Genomic DNA, 20,411 nt, shown 5'->3' with positions numbered 1-20,411 from the left:
TTTGCTTTCTAGTTCAAAAACTAAACAGTCTTTTGGATAGGAGTATGATTATGGTTCCCTGGGTTTTATTGAAATGTCACTCCGCCCGATATTAATCATCGTTGCAAAAATTGTATGGTTCTGACGGCCGTAATTTTTTTTAATGATTTTAAAAAGCGAGGTTAACATGATTACCAACTCTCTCTCAGTGGAAAATTCCCTTTTAATTAGAGAAATACAATGCTTTTTACTCATGGTATTGAACATTTTCATTTCAAAGTTGAGTGACAGCAGGCTTTTTACACTACGGGCGTAGTTAATGAGTGCCAATACTTTTTATAAATAATTTTATTGAAAAACAAAAATACATTTATGGAAAATTTCAAAATCTCTCGAATTCCTTTGCGTTCTAGTTCGAAAACTAACCAACTTTTGGCTGTTTGGGTGTTTTGGTAAACACGGTTATAAATTATATTCAAATACTCAAGAGAAACTCTCAAATCCCACGCGTCGTAAAGGAACAGCGGTTCCGTTTTCCCTCCTAGATTTGCATTTCTCTGGTTGGAAATTTCCCAAATTTTTTGCACGCGTTTGCCCAGTTGTTCTTTCCTAGACAGCCCCTTTGGTCAGCATATGTCCGACACACGCCGCGTACGAACGCCTCGTTCCCAGGTACGCTCTCCCTTTGTTTATGCCCGTACATTTCCTGATCCTCTTCCTTAACCAATCACATTAGAGCGAAAATTCAAAGGTTTTTACAACTAATGAAACTATGGAAATCCCTTCCCACCCTTGGTGATCAGGGACAAGTCACTTCTTCCGAAAATTCCGAACTTCAATCTACTCCGAACAATTATCGGGTTTATTTCGCGCGCCAAATCAAATCTTGAGATGGCCCTCGCCAAGTCTTACCTTTAATACAGTTTAATTCAAGTCAATATTAGAATGCCCAATATAAGTTTCAACTACTTTTAAGGCGAGTGTACCTTAAAGGATATTAAGTCAATTTTTAGTGCAATTATAGCGGTAGTTCAAGTGACTCAACGCATCCATATTCATTTTTAAACATTGCAAACATTCAAAGTTCTATTCAAAAATAGATAACGCTCCAAGTGAAACACTGCAGCTTGTTGCCTCAGTTTCTCCCATATTTTAGTGAGAATTACAGTGGCGACGAGACAATAGGATATATTTCACGTTCATTGGAGGAGCGAACTCGCACGCTCTTTATTTCTCATTTTAAGATACCTTTTCAATGAAGAAATAAGAGACACAGCAAGTGTACAAATTAGATATTCATCTAAAACTGACAAAAAAAAATCCTAGGTATCGAGACAATCAAGAGTTGGACCTCACCTCGGATCACTACGAGGGTGGTCTAACAGACCAGCCTTCACTCACCGTAAAAATGTCAAACTCCACTGATATGGGTACCTACAAGTGCGTTCTCGCCAATAGCGTAGGCAATTCATCCAATGACAGCTCCATTGATGTTTCAATACTGTGTAGGTATATCATATCTCTTTTCCCAATCAATATACACGTCACTGCCTCCGGTTTCCAATTAACCAACGTCTTCCTGAAGGATTGAAAGGTTAATTGAATTTTAGATAAACCAAGTGTTCAAGTTATCGTTGAGCCTGAAGTGCCGGTGAACGAAGCTGAACGTTTGAATGTGTCACTGACATGTGACGTTACAGACGGTAATCCTATAAGTTTGAATGCCGTGCGGTGGTACTTAGACGGTGATTTGCTCAAGGAGTTGCCGGACTGTGCTCGAAACTCAACAGTTTCAGTTACAGACGATACTTCAACATTTTGCGACATAGATCCAAGCAAATTGCTTCTCGAGGCAGTTGGAAGGTCCTTCCATGGAAATTATTCATGCGAAGGAAGAAATGACGCTGGATGGGGGCCAATATCAGGCAGAACACCAGTCACTGTTTACTGTACGTCCATTTAGATTGTCTTAATCAACTAGCCATTATTCTCGCACCATGATTATCGCATAAAACTATTACACCCCAGATAAACCGGGACCAGCGGCGATATCGTACGAGCCAATGAGAGTCGTCAAAGGCAGCCCACTGAATATTACCTGTTCTGTTATTGATCCTGGTCGACCAAGCATCACTGGATACAAATGGATACGCGGGCTCCATCGGCTGACTGACGAGGAAAAAGCGGTTTTGAGTATCGAATCTGTTAATCTGAGAACCAAAGATAATTTCACGTGTATGGCGTACAATGAAGCTGGCGATGGTGACCCAGCAACCACCTTTATTGACGTGTCTGGTGTGTTAATTAAATGAAACCGATCCCCGAATAATCCGTCTTAAATTTCCCAAATGTACTCTCCTTCGGCTCCTTTATTATCCATAAATACACGAGCATATTGATTTGTCACAGCTGCTCCTGCCTTCATTCATCCACTTCCACCGTATCATGGCTATGTTTACAACGCCACAAATGTTAGTATCGGTTGTCGAGTTGAGTGCTCACCTATCTGCAATGTATCCTGGTCTAAGAACAATAGACCGATCGACTTTAGTGCCAACGATAGCCTGTATTACGTGACGAATGTGTACCATCCGGCTGACAAGGGCACCAGTGATTTTGAGAGCATACAGTCGAATCTCACGTGGAATCTGTCGGCATGGCCCAATGGTCAGCTCGATCGTCACAAAGACAATGATAACTTCACTTGTGAGAGTAATGGAAATGGAATTGGCCTTGGTGTTAAAAGTACAACCTATTTTCAAGTTGAATGTAAGTTCCGATATTCATATTACCATCCCGTAAGAGGGAGAAAATCGGGACGTGGAGAGTCAGGAGTGTTCTCGCAGAGTATTGAAAAGACTGCATTATTATTATCCAACTATTGTACCTCTGTAAAGGTCTTTCAGTTAGCATTCAATGGTGAAATAAATTAGTTCAGCGCTATAAACGAAGGGAAATGTAATTTGAAAAAGCCGAGAGAGCAGGATCATCTCGCATTTCATACTGCTGCGAGACCTGTATAAAGAAATATGGAAGGGCATGCATTAACGTATTTCGTTTTTATTTTTCCGGGGGAGGGGGGAGTTTCATTGTTCTCGAGCACTCATTTTAATCCCTGAACACGAAAACTTTCAATTTTCGAGTAATTGTTTCAGTGTGCATTTGAACGTTTCTTGGGTGTTATTTTGGTTTTGTCAGATTAATTCATTTTTCTCGCATCACTAGGAAGTGTTAAATAACTTTTATTGAAGGCCGCGAATTTTTTCGAATAATTTTAGGCACTTTCAAGCAAAATTTGATTTATCCGCCACTAATTTTGGTTCAATAGTTCAGGATTTTTTTAGGAGATATTGAAAATTTTCGGGACTGAAAGTGAGATAAGCACGAGGTCATAGCTGGAGGCTTTAAAAAACATCCAAATTTCATCATTTTTTCTCTTGAGGTCGAGATCTAAAAAAATGGGTAAAAATTCCCAGTGGTGCAACACAGTCGTATATTTCTCCGACGAATTTTTCATTTTTTTTCATTATTTTGACTTTTTATGCGAAACATCTAAAGATGCCTAAGATACCTGATCTTTCGTTAAAAAAAATATTTGGTCTCTTTTGCAGAGATGAAACTATTTTCTCTTGTTTCCAATTATCTTTATCATCCGCGAGTGCTGACATTCGCGAACGACAAACAACATAAGTTTACACAGGTGGAAACGAACTTTTTGCTATCCTACAATGACAACGTTATTCTCGTAATTGTTTTTCATAATTAGAATTTTCGAAATGAAATCTACCTCTGCGAAAACACCCCTGATTGTAGAGAGATAAGCACAGCTCCAGGTGGTCATTTCACTCATGCTGTCATTAATGTAATGGATGCACTCACCATAAAACACAACTTTCAGTTCCGCCGGAAAATATGGCAGTGTCGACTCCCAAAATTAGCGTAATTGAAAACACTATCCCTGACAGTGTAAAATGTAGTGCGGTAGCACATCCAGAACCGACATTTCGATGGTATCGCGAGGGTTCGCCAGACATCACTGCATCTTCCAGTGCTGTACTCGATATCAAAGAAAGAGTACCAAGACGAAGTAATGGAACATACATATGCGAGGCTAGCAATCGTCACGGACCAGCGAGAATTTCCGTTTGCCTCGATGTTCTCTGTTAGTTGAAAATATTATTCTCACATTCTCGAAGCTGCACAAATTTCAGTGGATTAATAACAATACAACAATATTGTCCACAGATAAACCCGATTGTCAGATCAATAGAGAGAGGATAAATGGTGAAGATTATCTGGTATGTTCAGCCGTAGCAAATCCCAAAGAGTGCAACTTCAGTTGGTCTTTGAAGAGCGACAACGACTCTATCGATCAACTCGCTCAAATGCGGGATGGCAAGAGTTATCTCCTCTTGGACACAACCGTCACAAATTATCGGACTTATGTATGCATTGCCAATAACACCATTGACTTCTCTAGTCCATGTGAGCTCGGTGTACCAGGTAAATATTTGAATAATTTTTGCCACATATTTCCCCCTCATTCTCTCGTTTTTTCCATCTTTATGCACATTGTATTGTGAAGAAAAAAAAATAGAAATTCCTCTTTAAGCGTATAAACATGGAATTTTCTAGCTCGCCAAGGACGCTCGGGTACGTTCAATCTTTCTAAACGATGGAAATAAAAAGTTTCAAGTTGATGACATTCCTTTGGAGCCCCATCCACGAGACATTTTATGAAAGTATAATTCATCTTCTTATAAATTTCAGGTAATATTCCTTGGTGGTTTCATCTCGAGGGGGATTTATTGATCATCATTATCATCGTTGCCATGGTGATACTGATTGTAATAATTGTCTGCTCAGTAATCATCTATCTAATTTGCCGGCGAAGGAGGATGCAGGCAAAATGTGAGTCCATCATAAATTCCACATTCACTTTAAAATTGAGTAATTTGCATGATATGATTACATCCATGAGGTATCACAATAACATTTGATTTTTATTCGTGTCCCCATTGTTGATTATCATCATTAATTACTGATTTATCATAATCGGTTATTTCGCAGCCGTGTTTGATTTATATAATTCACCAGTACTCACTTATACTCGACAGCATGGATAATCATTTTGCAAAACCATAGAGGCATAGTCACTAAATTATACGCCACATATCGTTTATTAATTCTCAATCAGTGGTACCACATATCATTTGAGTAAGGATTATTACTACACATTCTGCATAAAACAAAAATACCGCATGCAGAGATCATTACAGTACATCTATACGTATCTTCAGCGTATAAAAATTATCAGCTACGTCACACGTTAATTCGGATTCATTTTTATTCGTTCGCAATCATGACTTTTCCTCAATGACATGGAATAGACAATTCATAGAATTAATGGCATGTCAGTTGGGCTGTGTCAATCTTTCACTCACTCCACTTCATTCCATAATCAGAATGAAAGACAAACAGAAGTGTAGCTTGAGCAAAGAAAAATGCCTTGAGTATTGCAGTGAGAAAAAAAATCCACTAACACAATTTTTATTTGTTTCCGTTCTGCTTTGTAATTTGGACAATACTAAACGAAAACACAGACAGTAATCGCGTGGTCTCAATGGAGGAACGTGAACAGTAAGTATCAACCAATACAGAAAGTTTAATTACCAAAACCAATTTTGTTTGGCTAATAGCACGAAATTGACTCTCGCTTATCATTAACACAGTCTATTTCCTTTCCCCACTAATTTCAACTGTCGGCACGTTACTTTACCTGGAAAATCTGCTTTTCTCACTATTAAGAATTGCCGAAAGAAAAATTTTCAGAGGTAAGAGTAAAAAGAAAAAGTGCACTTTATTATCGTTAAGCCAGTGAAAACTTGTAGAACTTTGCACAATGAAACAACTTCATCGAACTAAATAGCAACGTGTCATTTCTCGGCTGTGATGATGTATTTGGTGATGGTGTATTTGGTGAGCATAAAAGGGGCGAACGGTGAATGTTGGAATGGCAGTGGCAGGGATCGTAAAGCTGCAGGAGGTGGTCGCAACGAGATCTGAATTGCATATAGTTGACTCGCGGTAAAACTATCGGGTTAAGCGGTCGAAACGATGTACGGAGCAATGGCAGTTGAATCGGCCCATTGCCACAGTGCCACTGTAAGCCTCTACCTTAGAACAAGTATATACGTGTGTATTTACCATGGGGCACTTTAGTCGCATGTAAATTTTCACTTGGCTTCCCAGTTCGGCATATCCCTCCCTCTTCTGCCCCACATCTACACACACGGGGATTTGGGTTCACATGTATATGTATCATTAAAACTGTTGAAATGAGAAATCAGTTCCTTTGGTCTCGCGTTAATTGGTGGTGGGTTCGGCACGTGGAAAAAAAGCGCACTGATTACGTCAGCCATTCAAACTAAATCCAACTCGAAATGGTAATAGTTGAAAAAAAAAAAATTGTAACGAATATTCCATCAGCCCCGATGGCGGCCCACCGAGTCCCACTGAGTCCACGAGATCGCGCGATCATTGTTCGTCATCCATTCATCCTAGTCCAGCGCCACGTTGGCCACTGAAACCCGGTGTGCTCGTGCACATTAATCGCACACACAGTCTAAGCACGGGATTAAGTCCAGTACATGCGAGACAGAATCTCCAGATGCACTCGACTTTGTCCGGCTGCACCGAGACCGATCAATACCACTCACAGGAAACCAATGGGGTAGTTAGAAAACCAGTAAGGCCATTCAGGCGTGGCAAAACCACCGCTGTAATCGGCCACCTGGAGCAACACCATCATACTGCTGCCGTGCCAATTGTTCATGATGAGGGTATGATTGCACGTGCAAATAGGATAAGAGCAATGTTCAGTACGCAATTGAGAGAGCCAGGTTCTTTTCCAGGAATATCTCGGGATAAAACTGGTAAGTTTTTTTTTTCATCCATTCTCCACGCATTATTATCAATTTATGGTGGATATACACCGAGGATGGTTCAGAATGTGCGGAGTATGTGGCAGGCTGAGGTGAGAGGAATAAAGGCGCTGTAAAATCAGAAGGACGTAGAGAGATATAAAATCTTAAAAGAGCAGATAAAAATGGGGTTGACTATGTGGTGAAAAAAGGGGGTTTCAAGTGTACAAGTGTAGGCTATCTAGCCCCCGGCAAACTTGAACTATCCTTGGTATTTTCACCGCTCTTGCATGTTACCCTATGCCTCAAAAATATATGCGAGGTGCACACGTGACTACCCTATCCCATCGTACCCTACCCTACCTGCCCTCTTCCCTCACCACTTGCAATAGCTTTGGTGTGTCGTGAGATTGCTCGACACTGTATGTTTCCTTCAGCCGTGACTTACAAAAGAATAGTACCACGCCAGCGGATGTCGTTGCACGGAGGCCCATCGTTTTCCGTGCCGAGTCGTGACAACCCCCGTGTCGACGGCTGTGGCAACATTAACGCCAACGTCAACACCAACGCATCCCGTAAGCGTAAAAAACCTGGAGCAGGTAAGTTGCAATATAAGCTTCAACTGCACATACACTCGGTATGCGTTATGTGTACATGTGTTATGTATACATATGTGTGACATGTATGGAGAAGCGCATGCCGGCATGTTTTCAATTCTCACGACTCAGTCGGCAGGCGATATTTACCTGGGCGAAAGGAGAAAAAACAAATCGCTGAGTACATCGCATGTACTGCAGTTTTTTTCATCACTCTTTCTAGTGTTTTCGTTGATTTAATTAATTCTACTTTTTTTTGCAATTTATGCATACAAAACTCTACCGATTTTTTGCACAGAAACTCACGGATATACATACACATGACTGATATATGAATTATTCTCTAGGAACTCTCAGAACTCTTTCAATTTTTGGTTCTCGAAATGATCTCACTTGTTGGGGAATTTCGTAAGATTACAATCGCAATTGGATTTTAATTTTCATTGCAGATCCTGGTCAGGGGGTGAACAATAATCGAGTTGACAGTGTTTCGGAGGGCTTGCCAGATTCCGACACTAAAACTTTTTACGAGAATCTACCGTTTCACGGCATTCAGACGCCACAAAATAAGGTAAGAACATGGATTTCGAGTACCGTCGGGTATGCACACTCTAGGCATTCAAAAATATAATTTCCACAAATAATTGCTCACTCATTTACCACATCCACATTGAGAGAAGCACTCATTTTCATAAAATATTAAGGCAATTCAATGTGAGCGCAAGTCCCACCGTAGACGCGTAGTTGTTATGAATTATTATTAACGCGGGTCTCGCGTGCTAATACAATTTTTTTCATTCTCCCCCATTTTCTACTGCAATGAGTTTACGTCTGAGTGCTCGGTTGAGAGTTGGGTACTTGAAAAATCAACAAACTGTGGGAATAAAAAAAACATATATGTTTTTTTTTTGGCAAAAACGTATCAGTGGAGATTGAGGGGAGGAGGGCAAAACATGTGCAAGTGAACGAGAATTTTCATGGGGGCATATAACGAGATACTTGACCAGTCGGGGTGGTAGGTAGCGAGTGGATTCGCCAAAGCGTGATAAATGAGTTTCGGAATATACATCCTTGTGTTAGCGGACTACCGCGCTAAATTACTTGAGAAGGATTCTGGGCACAGCGAGGGGTTCAAGCAAAAGCTCCCGACGAAATGATCACATTATAATGCAAGCCAAGACGAGTAATTGAGTATACGGAAGGTTTAGCCGGCTACGTGACTTTCATAAGTTCCGCAGTAGCAGTAGTAAAGCAAATATTCTCAGCCATATGAACGCATTCATGAATTTTACGTCATAGACTGTCCATCGGTTTCCATCACTTGAGACTTGATTTCAAATATATTGGAGTAGTCTTCTCCAACGAGACATTGAAAAAACTCGGAAGTGAATTCTCTATATTGGATACTCATTGAATATCATCTTGACGGATGAAACAGCAGAGGTAAAGGGGCGTGCTCGGGGATTTTCCTACGAGTGACTCTCACTCGAGCAATTCGATTGCCATCAGGGTCACACATACAGAAGCAGCTTGACTCTGCTGCAATATACATATAACACACAGGTATAGCTCTATATCGGCCGACATCTCCAATCCATTCGGTCACGGATATTGAATTCATCTGGGATTCTATGCGCACCCAGCACAGGCTACCGAGTGAGAAAATCTCGTTTCACTTCTTCAGTTGAATTAACGGTTCGATCATCCGGGATTCTCTCGCTAGAAGAATTATCGTTAAATCACGAACGATTAAGTTATTAATGTGAGTTACTGGTTTTAATGAATGTGGATTTGGTAGCGTTAATTATCACCTCATTTATCTTTAATTATTAATGCGTAATTGGGGCAATACTGCACTCTGACATTATTTACTCTTTAACCAAATTATCATTCCGGCAATTTCAAAATGATCGCGGATGAATTTCATTAAATTCATTAGTGCAATGTTTATTCATGAATTACGGGAAAAAATGTACACGAAAGAAATGAATTTGATTAAACAGTAAAAGGTCGTCAGCGCGCTGAAAAAATCAACAGCCACGAGGTAAGGAGAGAGAGACAGAGAAAACAACAGTGTTTATTCTCATAATTGCATTTATTAAACAGTAGTAGTACAGCTCGATGTGTGCAGCCTGCAACCATAACACCAAAATGTATAACCCAACGAAAATGCCTGCATTCCCATTTGTTGTTTTAGTTGGCTTCCCCTAAGTTTACTCGAGTTTCGGCTTTGCATGGCACGTTGCATTCAGCCACAACCTCACCGTCCTCCTCGCGTGCCGTTAGCCGTACCACTAGCCTCTACGACGCCAGTTCCGGCTACGAATCAACCAGGAGCCATCTCGGACCCCACTATAGCTCTCATAATATGCCAAGAAACAACTCACCAGAGCCAAAGTACAATACACTAAAACCAAGACGTAGGAAACAACAGCATCACAAACACACACAATTTTATTCGCTACGTGTGTGCCGTAAACATGACAAGATTCGTAGAAGTTATCAACTGTATGCAATACCAATTATCAAACAGTGCCCACACATAAGCAACGGTGCAAATACATTTGAGACTGAGATTCCCGAGAATACGTCAACATCTGGGGAAACACAGTGTGCTACGAGTGTTGATAATTTGATGCCAATTGTGCCGCCAATTCCAGCACCGAGAGCCATCAAAACAGATCCCTCCAAGCATACTTATCAAAATGTCCCACCACCTGTTTATCCAGAAAAAACAAAGAATTCGAGTAATCTATACTGAATAACGTAGCATCAGCTTTCATCAGAGATGAACAAAATCGATACAAATTTACAATTAGAGCATCCTCATTTCCGCAATTAATTAACTCAAAGTGATTAACTCAACCGATCCCCATACTCTCTGACAACTTCGCCATACCACCAGAGCAACACTGCTCAGAGGCAACTTTACCAGGCGATGCGGTACTGCACACAGTTCACGTATATCCACAAACTACGGTACAGTATGGTGTATATAATAATAAAGGAGAAACCGCACCTTGGCGCCCGGTGTCGACGTCTGTCACTATGTTTGGACAGTAAGGACTGGGGTATAATTCACCGACCATGGGGGTTAGCGACAACACTTTTTCCAGCAAGACTTGTGCAACGAGTATAATTTACATTTCCTCATAATATTTGTAAAGTAGTACTCTCCTAGAAACACTCGTGAAATTGTTAGAAGCAAGTGTGACACATGTATGTGAGAAAGCTGCAATGAGATGAGAGCAATTTATATGCATGCACATATATGTTGAAAATGCTGAGAAGCGGATGTGTATACCGAGTTTTAATCGGATTCGCATTTCTCCTATCCCCCGTGCTAAGCTGGATCCAGGCATCTACATTGCCAGAATTGTTGTGCATGCTCGGGACTCATCAGGTAAGTTTTTCGAAATAACAATGGAAATTTGTTGATTATCATAATTTACACGATGCATAAGTACCAGCGGCAACAATGTGAATCCTGCTCATATGTAACATATAATAATAATTGTTTTAACATTCTGTACACTGTCAAACTAACTTTTACAAATACACGGAGAGAAAAATATAATAAAAATTACCCTGAAAAGTCTGGCAACGAGTGGAAAAATGCGTTCACGTACAGCTTGCTATCAAAAAATGAAGAAAATATTATTCAATTTCAGTGTAATTTCTGCCAAAATAGTTTCTCCAAAAATCTGATGATACGGTAGTATTTGTTGTCATGTAAAACAGACTGATATTTTTCTCCACGCCTTCAATTCTCAGCCGACAATAAAAATCAGTGGTGGAAAACATGACAGTATAAAGAGTTGTATTTATTCTCCAATCGGGGGAATTGCGCTCTTTCATGCGATTTTGACCATTTGGTCGGGACAATTTTTATGAGAAATTTTTCTCCCTGTGATTCCACAATAAAATCCACTAACAAAATACCGGTTTGACCTGCCTGTTCCAGCCAAACAATTTATACGACTACAAAGATCATTATCAACAGCGTCATGAAAAACAAAAGCAGGATATCCAACAGTATGGGTATTCATTACCGAGCAGCAGTACGAGCCAACTAACCTTGCCACTAACCCGCAGCCTCTATCATTCCTCTCTGGTGAGCCACCTGCAGACTTCACTAGTCCATACTAACAGTCTATGCCAAAGTTACTCACACCGCCAAGAGGGTAGCGGTATAATCGATGGTAATGGCAATGGTAGTGTCAGCGATACATTATCGTTATCAATGCTACGTGGTGATAATCGTTTTGATCTCGATCCAACTTATGAGCATCAGTCGCACACACGACAACGTCGTAATGAGCGTAAAAAATATCGTAAGCATGACAGAAAGCCAAAACACCGACGAAGCTCGTCGTCAAGGGAGACTAGTTTCGGTAAGATTCAAGAATTAGGTATACCAGAGAGCTATAAAATATCGTATCCTCACTACTACGAGGACGATGGCGTTACTGGTTGTACAAATAATCAGAGTACGAGCTATCCAAAGCACAACTCCGGTCATGATGATACCACCAACAACAAACTGTGCAAAGAAAAGAGAACTGTGTACACGGAAAATATCCGTGAATCAACAAGAACATCGCCCGTTGTTGGACAGTATGCGGAGCTCGATTTTCGTGATGTTGGCCAGGAGATCGACGTCTGAAGGTAAGATTTGTCTGTCGTTTCCAAGCTAAAACAGTTTATTCGATATAGCGTGTATCGATATGTTTGAGAGAAATTCAACCGTCAATTCGAGCAGTCTTCATGTCCATTTGGCGATCAGTCAGCCGTTGGAAAACTGTCAGTTTCTTCTTCTTTCTCGGTTCATTCCCTCATAATCGATGTTTATTCTTGCTCTCTTTACGAGAGTCTGATATTGTGAAAATATTTTTCACCAAAGAGGCAGACGAATTTTTCTCGAATGCATTTGCAACCTCGTAAAGCCATTTTTTCGGATATTCTCGTTTACTTTTTTGTACATTACCATTGCAACTACTTTACCCAACTCTCACGCGTTCATCCCATTCTCCTCTTCACGCACACCCTGGCATTCCTTCCATTCGTGTATACTGCACACTAACCGTACCATAGAATATGCTCTAGTCGTAAGAAAGTACAGAGTGAGAAAAAGAAACCCAGGGGTTGCTGAGTAAGTAGATAATGTCCTGAAAATTCCTTCTTTCTAATTTACTGGCTTGTGGAAGACAAGAGACCCTGAATAACGTGAAATTCAGGGACAAAATGGGGTGTTGATTTAGTGGATTTTATGGATGGAACTCTACAGACAGAGGAACAGAATCGTTCACCTATCGCTTGATGAATGCTTCGTGGACATCCTGTTTGAAAGTTCGAGGGCTATTGAGCAAATTATTATTAATCGGTTTTTGGGGGTCTGAAAACGCCAGTTCGACAGTTCAGCAATTGTATATTTGTTCGTAGGGTGGACTGCGAGTGAAGAGCGACACATATATTTACTAGTGGACAGTTCCGGTACCCTCTATCACTATAACTTGTTCTATGGTGTATCGTCAGACCGGACGCGCAGGTACTAAAATTTTCAAAACACGTAATGGAACGATGGGGCTAAATCAACCAGGGAGTGGAGTAAAAAAAATCTATTGCTGCATATGCTCATAGTTTAACAGAAATCGCTTAAATTTGTTGTCGTGAGTTTTTATTTGTTTTCTCTTCCGCTAACCCGTAACTATAGTTGCGTGAGGTGCATCAACTGGTTGAAAAATACACCGACACGTAGAAACAATTTTTTTCCCGGCTGTGAGAGAAATTGGGGCATTTCATCTGGAAATAATCNCTGAAGAAAAAAATAAAAGCAATAGAAAAAAATAAATCGAAATAAAATCAATATCAGTTGATGCGAAAATAAATAACTAGTAAAGTCCGCCAAAATATCCAAAAACAGTAGGTTGATGACGGTAATTTTGGACCTGTGAAAAGAAAATTGCATAAAAAATAGAAAATAAGAACAGATATCAAAGATAAAAGAAGATACTCAGCTGTTCAATTTTTCTTCTTTTATTAAGAACAGAAGTCGACGTTATAAATACTGATATTTTAGAAATTGTTGTTTTTTGAACAAAAATATCAACTTTAAATTGAACAAAAACTCGGAGAGTGACTTTTTTCTAATGATAAATCTTCTCAATGACACACAACAACATGGCTACCACTAGTGGGTTAAGTTGTAGAGAAGGCCGCTAGAGGCGCTGTACAGCTCATCCGACTATACGTTTACCCGAACGCAGAGCGCATGCCCAAGTGGGGGGAACGTCAGGGCACATGGTGACGCCCACTTTATCGCTCCTAGGATGGGTAAGTGAGATTTACCCTCCTTGGAGCACCGAGCGTCTCATTTACCCTCCTTGGAGCACCGATTATTCAAGTGCCGCGGTAAACTCTCTTTACCCCCTCTCGACAGAGCCCGAGTAAGCGCCGTTTATCGGGCCGAGTGACGAAAAAATCTATTGCTGCATATGCTCATAGTTTAACAGAAATCGCTTAAATTTGTTGTCGTGAGTTTTTATTTGTTTTCTCTTCCGCTAACCCGTAACTATAGTTGCGTGAGGTGCATCAACTGGTTGAAAAATACACCGACACGTAGAAACAATTTTTTTCCCCGGCTGTGAGAGAAATTGGGGCATTTCATCTGGAAATAATCCACTTCGTCACCTCCACCTTTTCAAATATTCCATTTTTTGTCGTCTATGAAAAATAAATCAACGAAAGGCCAATGTCAAATTTCATTTGCATTATTGGGAAGCTGTCTTGTGTTTGAACCTCATCTCCCCATTTGTCATTGAATATTTGACAAAGTCGACACTTTTCACGCAGACCACGGCAGATTTTACCCGGGCGTGGAATGATGCTTTACATTTTTCTGAAACAGCTCCGGGCTCCCTGCAGAAATGTTTACATTCACAACACGTGTCGCAAGTTGGAGATTGCATAATAATTTGCTTAATAGCCTGTCCATTCACGATATTAGCAACTAAACCGCTGAATGATCGTACATACAGGGCTTGTCAAGACGCTCGTCGATCATTGTTTGCTGATGTGGAGTGATCTATAACCTATACGGCAGGCAAGATGCGCGACCGTCGGCACCCCTCGCACATATGACGCACGTCATCATCTCCGAGTAGTGAGGGAATCCCCTCCCTACATCAGGTACCACCATGCAACGATGAATGGCTTTGACCTCTCTCACCGCTCATCATATCAATTTTGTTTGCCCTGTCACTAAATATTTTTCCTTCGTACGTTTATCCCCCGGATTTATCGATTTAGTTAGATAGACGTGGATGGATGGGATTGTGTAGTTCTTAAAAAATCCGCATGGAAGAAAAAAACAAAACGAGGCCCACGGGAATTTTAATTCACACCGACTCGGAGCAAAAACAGAGAAATTGAACAAAAAATGTGAACCGAAACGCCATCGGTTGTGTGCAATCCGCGCGCTTAATCGTACGCTCTTACGGTCTTGCACTTCGCATTAACGTCTATTTTCATATTCTCTATTGTTTCTGTTTTTTTTTATGTTTATCCACTCGTCATCCAGCCTTTCAAACCGGAGTTCTCCGATCTGGATTATGCCGATGTCGACTACAGATCCTATGGACCCATAAACTACAAAGCTGCCAGTATTGCTCTACTGCAGACGCGAAAACAACCGCAACAGCAGCAGCAGCCACTCGAAAGACGACCGCAGATGTACGGGACACAGGACGACAACGAGGAATTGCTCTGAATAAACATTCATAATCGTGAGAAGTGAAGTAAACGGATTATTCGGTTCGGCTCATTAATTATTTCATGAAAACTGTGAAACAAACGATAGCGTATCGTCGGGAAAAATAATGAGCCCACTGTTCGTTCGTCAACCACAAGGCATCGATCGGCCGCGACCACTGCTACATTGTCCAGATACAAAATTCATCTCTTGTTAAATTTATACTTGCCATTATGAATAAACAGGTTAAGAAAGAGAAATGTTTTTAACAAAAATGTATAAATATATATATACTTTTTTACGCGTTGAGTGTGTGCAGGGAACAAATTTGATAACCGTGTATATTATCGAGAATGCATGATTCTAATGAGGAATAGATATCCCTCGATACCTTCGAAATTACCTCGATAACGTCCCAAATATTAGTGAACTTATTCAGGCATCGAGATGAACTCTGCATTAGAAATTGATAGTTCAAAGGAAATTTTCGTCATTAACAGCATTCGATAACACTTCATGTAATACACGGAAAATTTTACATTCAGGTAATGAACAATGTACAGAGTTATAAAAATCTCTGCTGTCACGTAACTGTTGCTCGGTTAATTCCAATAATGAGGGAATATCTTTTGTGATCAGATACCCCATGGTTGTTCACGATACTAAACGGTCTGTTCAATTGGTACTAAACTACCGTAAGAAGATATTTTTTGGATATGTATATTTGTACATGAAGGATTAGGGAGAATTCAATTACTGTATTTTATTTACCACTGAATTCAGCCAGACGAAGCACCAGCTAGAGTCAATTTTTTTATTTCTTGAGTTACTCAATGAATGTTTCATGTACAAAGGGCCATGGGCTTTTTGTCCATCTGAGATGCGCTTAATGTATTGCAGTTATACACTAATGTAGACCGTGAAAATAATTAGTTAATGGGAGTATACAAAAACCGTATTGTACAGTTAAATTCTATGCACCATTTGAGAAGCAAAAGAAAGATGGAATGAATGCCAATTAGTCATCTCTACCGTCCAGGAAATATGCGATTGAACGAAAAAAAAAGATCTCTTTGATTGGTAACACGTTAATCGATTAGAATCACCAGAGTGTTGTCTAAATGTACAGAATGAGCCACCATTGAATCCGAATCTCATTTTAGCTGGAAAGTTCTGGCATCGAATACCTGTTTATTTTCAATCAAATTGAGTGCTTCCATTCATCGGATGTAACAATTTCTTATTGCCGGCAATTCTTTACCATTATTGACTGAAGTCTTCGTTATCAAACTGGTTATCAACATATCAGCTCTCTCTCAAAATCATTTTGCAAAAGTAATTTTGTTTGCAAATCAAAATGGTTCTCTCTGCTTCGTGTCCTATCGTACCATCGACGATGTTAAATTTTCATGTTACACTACACATGTCTCATATGTGCGGTACTGCACAGTGTAGATCTACTCAATACAGATAGCCACAAAAAACGTAATTTTTTTCGTTTTTACATGATACGTTCGGCAAACCTAACAGTATAAAAATGTTTTACAATTTCCACTGGTGTTCAGACACAGTATCGGGAGTACATTTTCCTTCATCATTCGTGGGCACGTATTTTTAGTACTTTAGAATTGTTGAGTCTTTGAATTTGCGAAACCATGGGAATGCTCAATCAATTGGAAAAGTAAATCATACATTTCCGGTTGTTCGGTTTAAAATTCCATTTCAGCTATGTATTGCATGTACAGAGATCTGCGCAGATAAAAAGGATATCGTGTGAACTTGGGGAGTCACGAAATACATCATTTTTTCGTTTTTGCATGATACGTTGTCCAAAGCTCACAATATAAAAATGTTTTACGTTTTCCACTGGCGCTCTGACACAAGTATCGAGAGTACATTTTCCTTCATCATCCGTGAGCACGTATTCTTATTAGTTTGGAATTGTGTCTCTGAATTTCCGAAATCATGGGAACGTCGAATCAATTAGGAAAGGAAATTATACATTTCCGGTTGTTCGGATTCAAAGTTTATTTCAGATATGATTTGCATTTGTAGAGACCCATATTTCCCTGAATTCAAAGTTTGCGGACGCTATTTCGAGTGTAAAACCCATGTAACCAACATAATATTCTATATTGACGTCATCATTCCAGTTTCTGACGAATCATTCATCCTTTCGATAAAGCAGATGAACCAGATTGATTTATTAATATCTAGGCATTTCATCCGCATATAGGAATTAAAATAACCGAACTCCGCAATAAAAAATTGGTAACCAGAAAAAAAAACATGCCACCCTTAAAAAATGAGATGCTTCAAATTTTTAATGAGAACTCCAAAATACAAATTTCCATTCACGACGTAAATTGAAAACTACAAATTACCGCTACTTTTAATTATCTCCACATTATGAATATTTTTATTCTACCCTTCACCAGCATTGAGGTACACTCGTTTATGAAATTTTAATGATGCCAGAGAGGAGATAGGTATTCGATGCATTTAAAATCAACAACATTTGATGCTTCCCTCCACATCGCTGTGCTTCAACTTTGTGCCAATATTATATTAATACTCATCAAATATTTAATTTATATGATCGAATACAATGGAATGAGAATCAATATCAATCGATACGATAATCTTCCGTGTGCTGGTGAACTCACGCACATTATAGAGTGAATTAAAGGAAAATACTCGTTGATGATATAATTTATTGTTTTTTTTTGTGATACAAATCTCTGTATAAATATTTATATATCGTTCCTGCCTAATGGGAGGCATATCATAAAATGCTAAACACAAGTAAAGATAGCCAAAGTTCCTCAACGGTCTTACCAAAGATTAATAACCCCGACGTGATTGATGCCATCGCGTTCAATTAAATCTGAAATTACTCACAATTTGTTCTTCCTCAATTTTCACCAGAAATATGAATTATCGATGATAAGTTGTACAGAATCAACGAGACACTGTAGATACATGTAAAATTGTATTTAAAACGATGGAAAGTATCTCTAATGTATTATATACCCTATTAAAGCCATATATGTAATTCTATCATTGCGATTATCGCACAATGTTATGAGATTAATCACATTCAAGGTTTACTTTTAATTTCATTCCTTTTTTGTTACCTTTTATCGTTAACGATGTTTCTTTTTGGAAAATCAGATGTGTCTATAATTCAGTTGTTTTCTCCGTCAGTTTATTTCGTGCTGTTGTTATCGCCCCCATTATCCTATCATTTTCCCAATTGATATTGGCTTGCAAATAAAATCACTGAATTCATACGGTACGTGTCATTCGCAAAGTATTTCGCGGACGTTGGAAAATAATCAGAGAAATTATGGTGAATTTATCAGAAACCGATTAAATACGAAAATTATCGCAATTTTTCAGCCATAGATAATATTATTGCACCAGCACTGTACGACTTGTTATGACTATTGTTATGCAACAAGTTATTCTGTATGCAATGAAAATGTGTGTTTATAATCCTAGAGTAAACGACACGATACGAAATGTGAAAAAAAGCCAACAATATGAAGATGAAATTTAAACAAAATGTACAATATTACTCTATTGGTATTGAAAGTTTATATTAGGAGAACCAAGTTCCCTTTACCAATCGTTATAAATTATTTATGAACCATTGTACTGGAGCTTAGCTCGTGCGTATTCATACGTTAATTTCAATCATTGTCAAATACCGAAGACGAGAATCTGTTGTCTGTAATTATGAAATTATTCATAAAATGCGTTGTAAATACAATTGATCCGCATAGTGATATTAAGAAAAAGAATGGAAAAGACGTTAATAAAGAGAGAAATTAACAATTCAGTGTCTGTAGTTTCATTGATCTGTTTCACTGAATCAATTATCCTTTGATAGATATCAGAAATTGAATTACGAACTCGATAGCGCCGAGGGTTTAATTATGTTGAAGGCGAGCATTAGAAAATTACCGCTCAACTACAGGGTAAGCTGAATTAGCCATGAACTATTAATCATTAGTTGCAATTATACTAGTGACGTCTTCAACAAACCAATCGTGTGATTGTCTGAACCGTGGTATCTCCTTTGATTCATCATAATTCAGAATAATCTGATTGTGTTTCTGTATAGAGTCACAGTAAATGACCTGTTACAAATGAAATACACTGGGAGAAAAATCACCATGATATCACATAAATAAATTCTTGAGTGAAAAACGATTTTTTCAGGCATGAAAATCTCACTTTATCGTGAAATGTTCATATTCATTCATATGCTTCACCCAATTTTTACATTGTCTGACTCATTACAGAATTGCAGAATTCTTATCCAAACGACTCATCCTTAAGAGATGAGATATTTGTCACAAGAAATTAATTTAGTGAAAACAAATTTTTTTATTTTGAAAAATAACGAGAAATCAAGAATCTGCAGCCAATAGTGAAAAATGCCATGGAGAATATCGATTCAATTAAAATATCTGTATCAAGCATTTCTTAACCCCTCACACCAGCCATTTTCTTCCTCTCCCAGTTTACCCGTATTTTCCTCCTATTTATTTATGAATTGACTTTCTTTTTTTCCATTTCATTTTCAACACCACAAACGATGCGAACGAGAAATATTAATCAAGTTTCCAAGCCAGGCAAGTTTCATTGAAAGAGGGGTGGTATTCTACATACATACATCCACAGACACACATACACAGTAAATACATTGCAGCTGAACATAGGTGTATATACGGGAGGGATTTCGCGACAAGTGGAAGCACTCAACGCACGAGACCAACTGCCCCAACCAGCGGCTGCATTTACGTAATTGCATTGGCAGTCTAGGAGAAGTGGTGACACTTTTTTACCCTACGTTTTTTCCACCGCCCGTCTCCCCCCATGATCATTTTTTTTTCAATTCTCTCATATTCCGCAGGGTCAATTGACACGAGAATCAGAGGAGAGACGTTGAATTAAAAATTGAAAAAAATATGAAAACTTATAAGAATTTTCACCACCATCAAGAGGTTTGAACTTTGGTTCATTAGGTAGACTTAATTAATACCATTATGTGCATCCAAGGATAAAAATCTTGGTGTAGTTTGCCATTAATATTTATAAGGAGAGAGACGTGTGTCAATGAATATTCAAATTCTCCCCAGATCTCAGAAATAG

At 39.1% G+C, this 20,411-nt stretch overlaps 1 protein-coding gene across 2 annotated transcripts in view; it reads left to right on the top strand.

Moving 5' to 3' along the window:
* Nucleotides 1-15,162, top strand: part of LOC107035824 (hemicentin-1) — a 77,207-nt gene extending 62,045 nt beyond the window's left edge. The window contains exons 9-21 of one of the 2 annotated variants that reach the window (XM_029126057.1): nt 1,306-1,484; nt 1,590-1,928; nt 2,008-2,274; nt 2,389-2,748; nt 3,878-4,141; nt 4,225-4,482; nt 4,615-4,632; nt 4,750-4,890; nt 7,948-8,069; nt 9,696-10,245; nt 10,727-10,746; nt 11,463-12,166; nt 15,078-15,162. In XM_029126057.1, coding sequence (XP_028981890.1) covers nt 1,306-1,484; nt 1,590-1,928; nt 2,008-2,274; nt 2,389-2,748; nt 3,878-4,141; nt 4,225-4,482; nt 4,615-4,632; nt 4,750-4,890; nt 7,948-8,069; nt 9,696-10,245; nt 10,727-10,746; nt 11,463-12,164 — 3,220 coding nt within the window. In that variant the 3' untranslated portion in view covers nt 12,165-12,166; nt 15,078-15,162. Of the gene's footprint in view, nt 1-1,305; nt 1,485-1,589; nt 1,929-2,007; nt 2,275-2,388; nt 2,749-3,877; nt 4,142-4,224; nt 4,483-4,614; nt 4,633-4,749; nt 4,891-7,947; nt 8,070-9,695; nt 10,270-10,726; nt 10,747-11,462; nt 12,167-15,077 lie in introns of those variants that run through there. The other variant, XM_029126054.1, reaches the window with a different exon arrangement.
* The last annotated feature ends 5,249 nt before the right edge of the window (nt 15,163-20,411 follow it).

Source organism: Diachasma alloeum, unplaced genomic scaffold (assembly GCF_001412515.2).
Source record: "Diachasma alloeum isolate Michigan unplaced genomic scaffold, Dall2.0 Dall_scaffold_00176, whole genome shotgun sequence".
Taxonomy (NCBI): domain Eukaryota; kingdom Metazoa; phylum Arthropoda; class Insecta; order Hymenoptera; family Braconidae; genus Diachasma; species Diachasma alloeum.
This window is presented reverse-complemented; position numbering and strand designations above follow the sequence as displayed.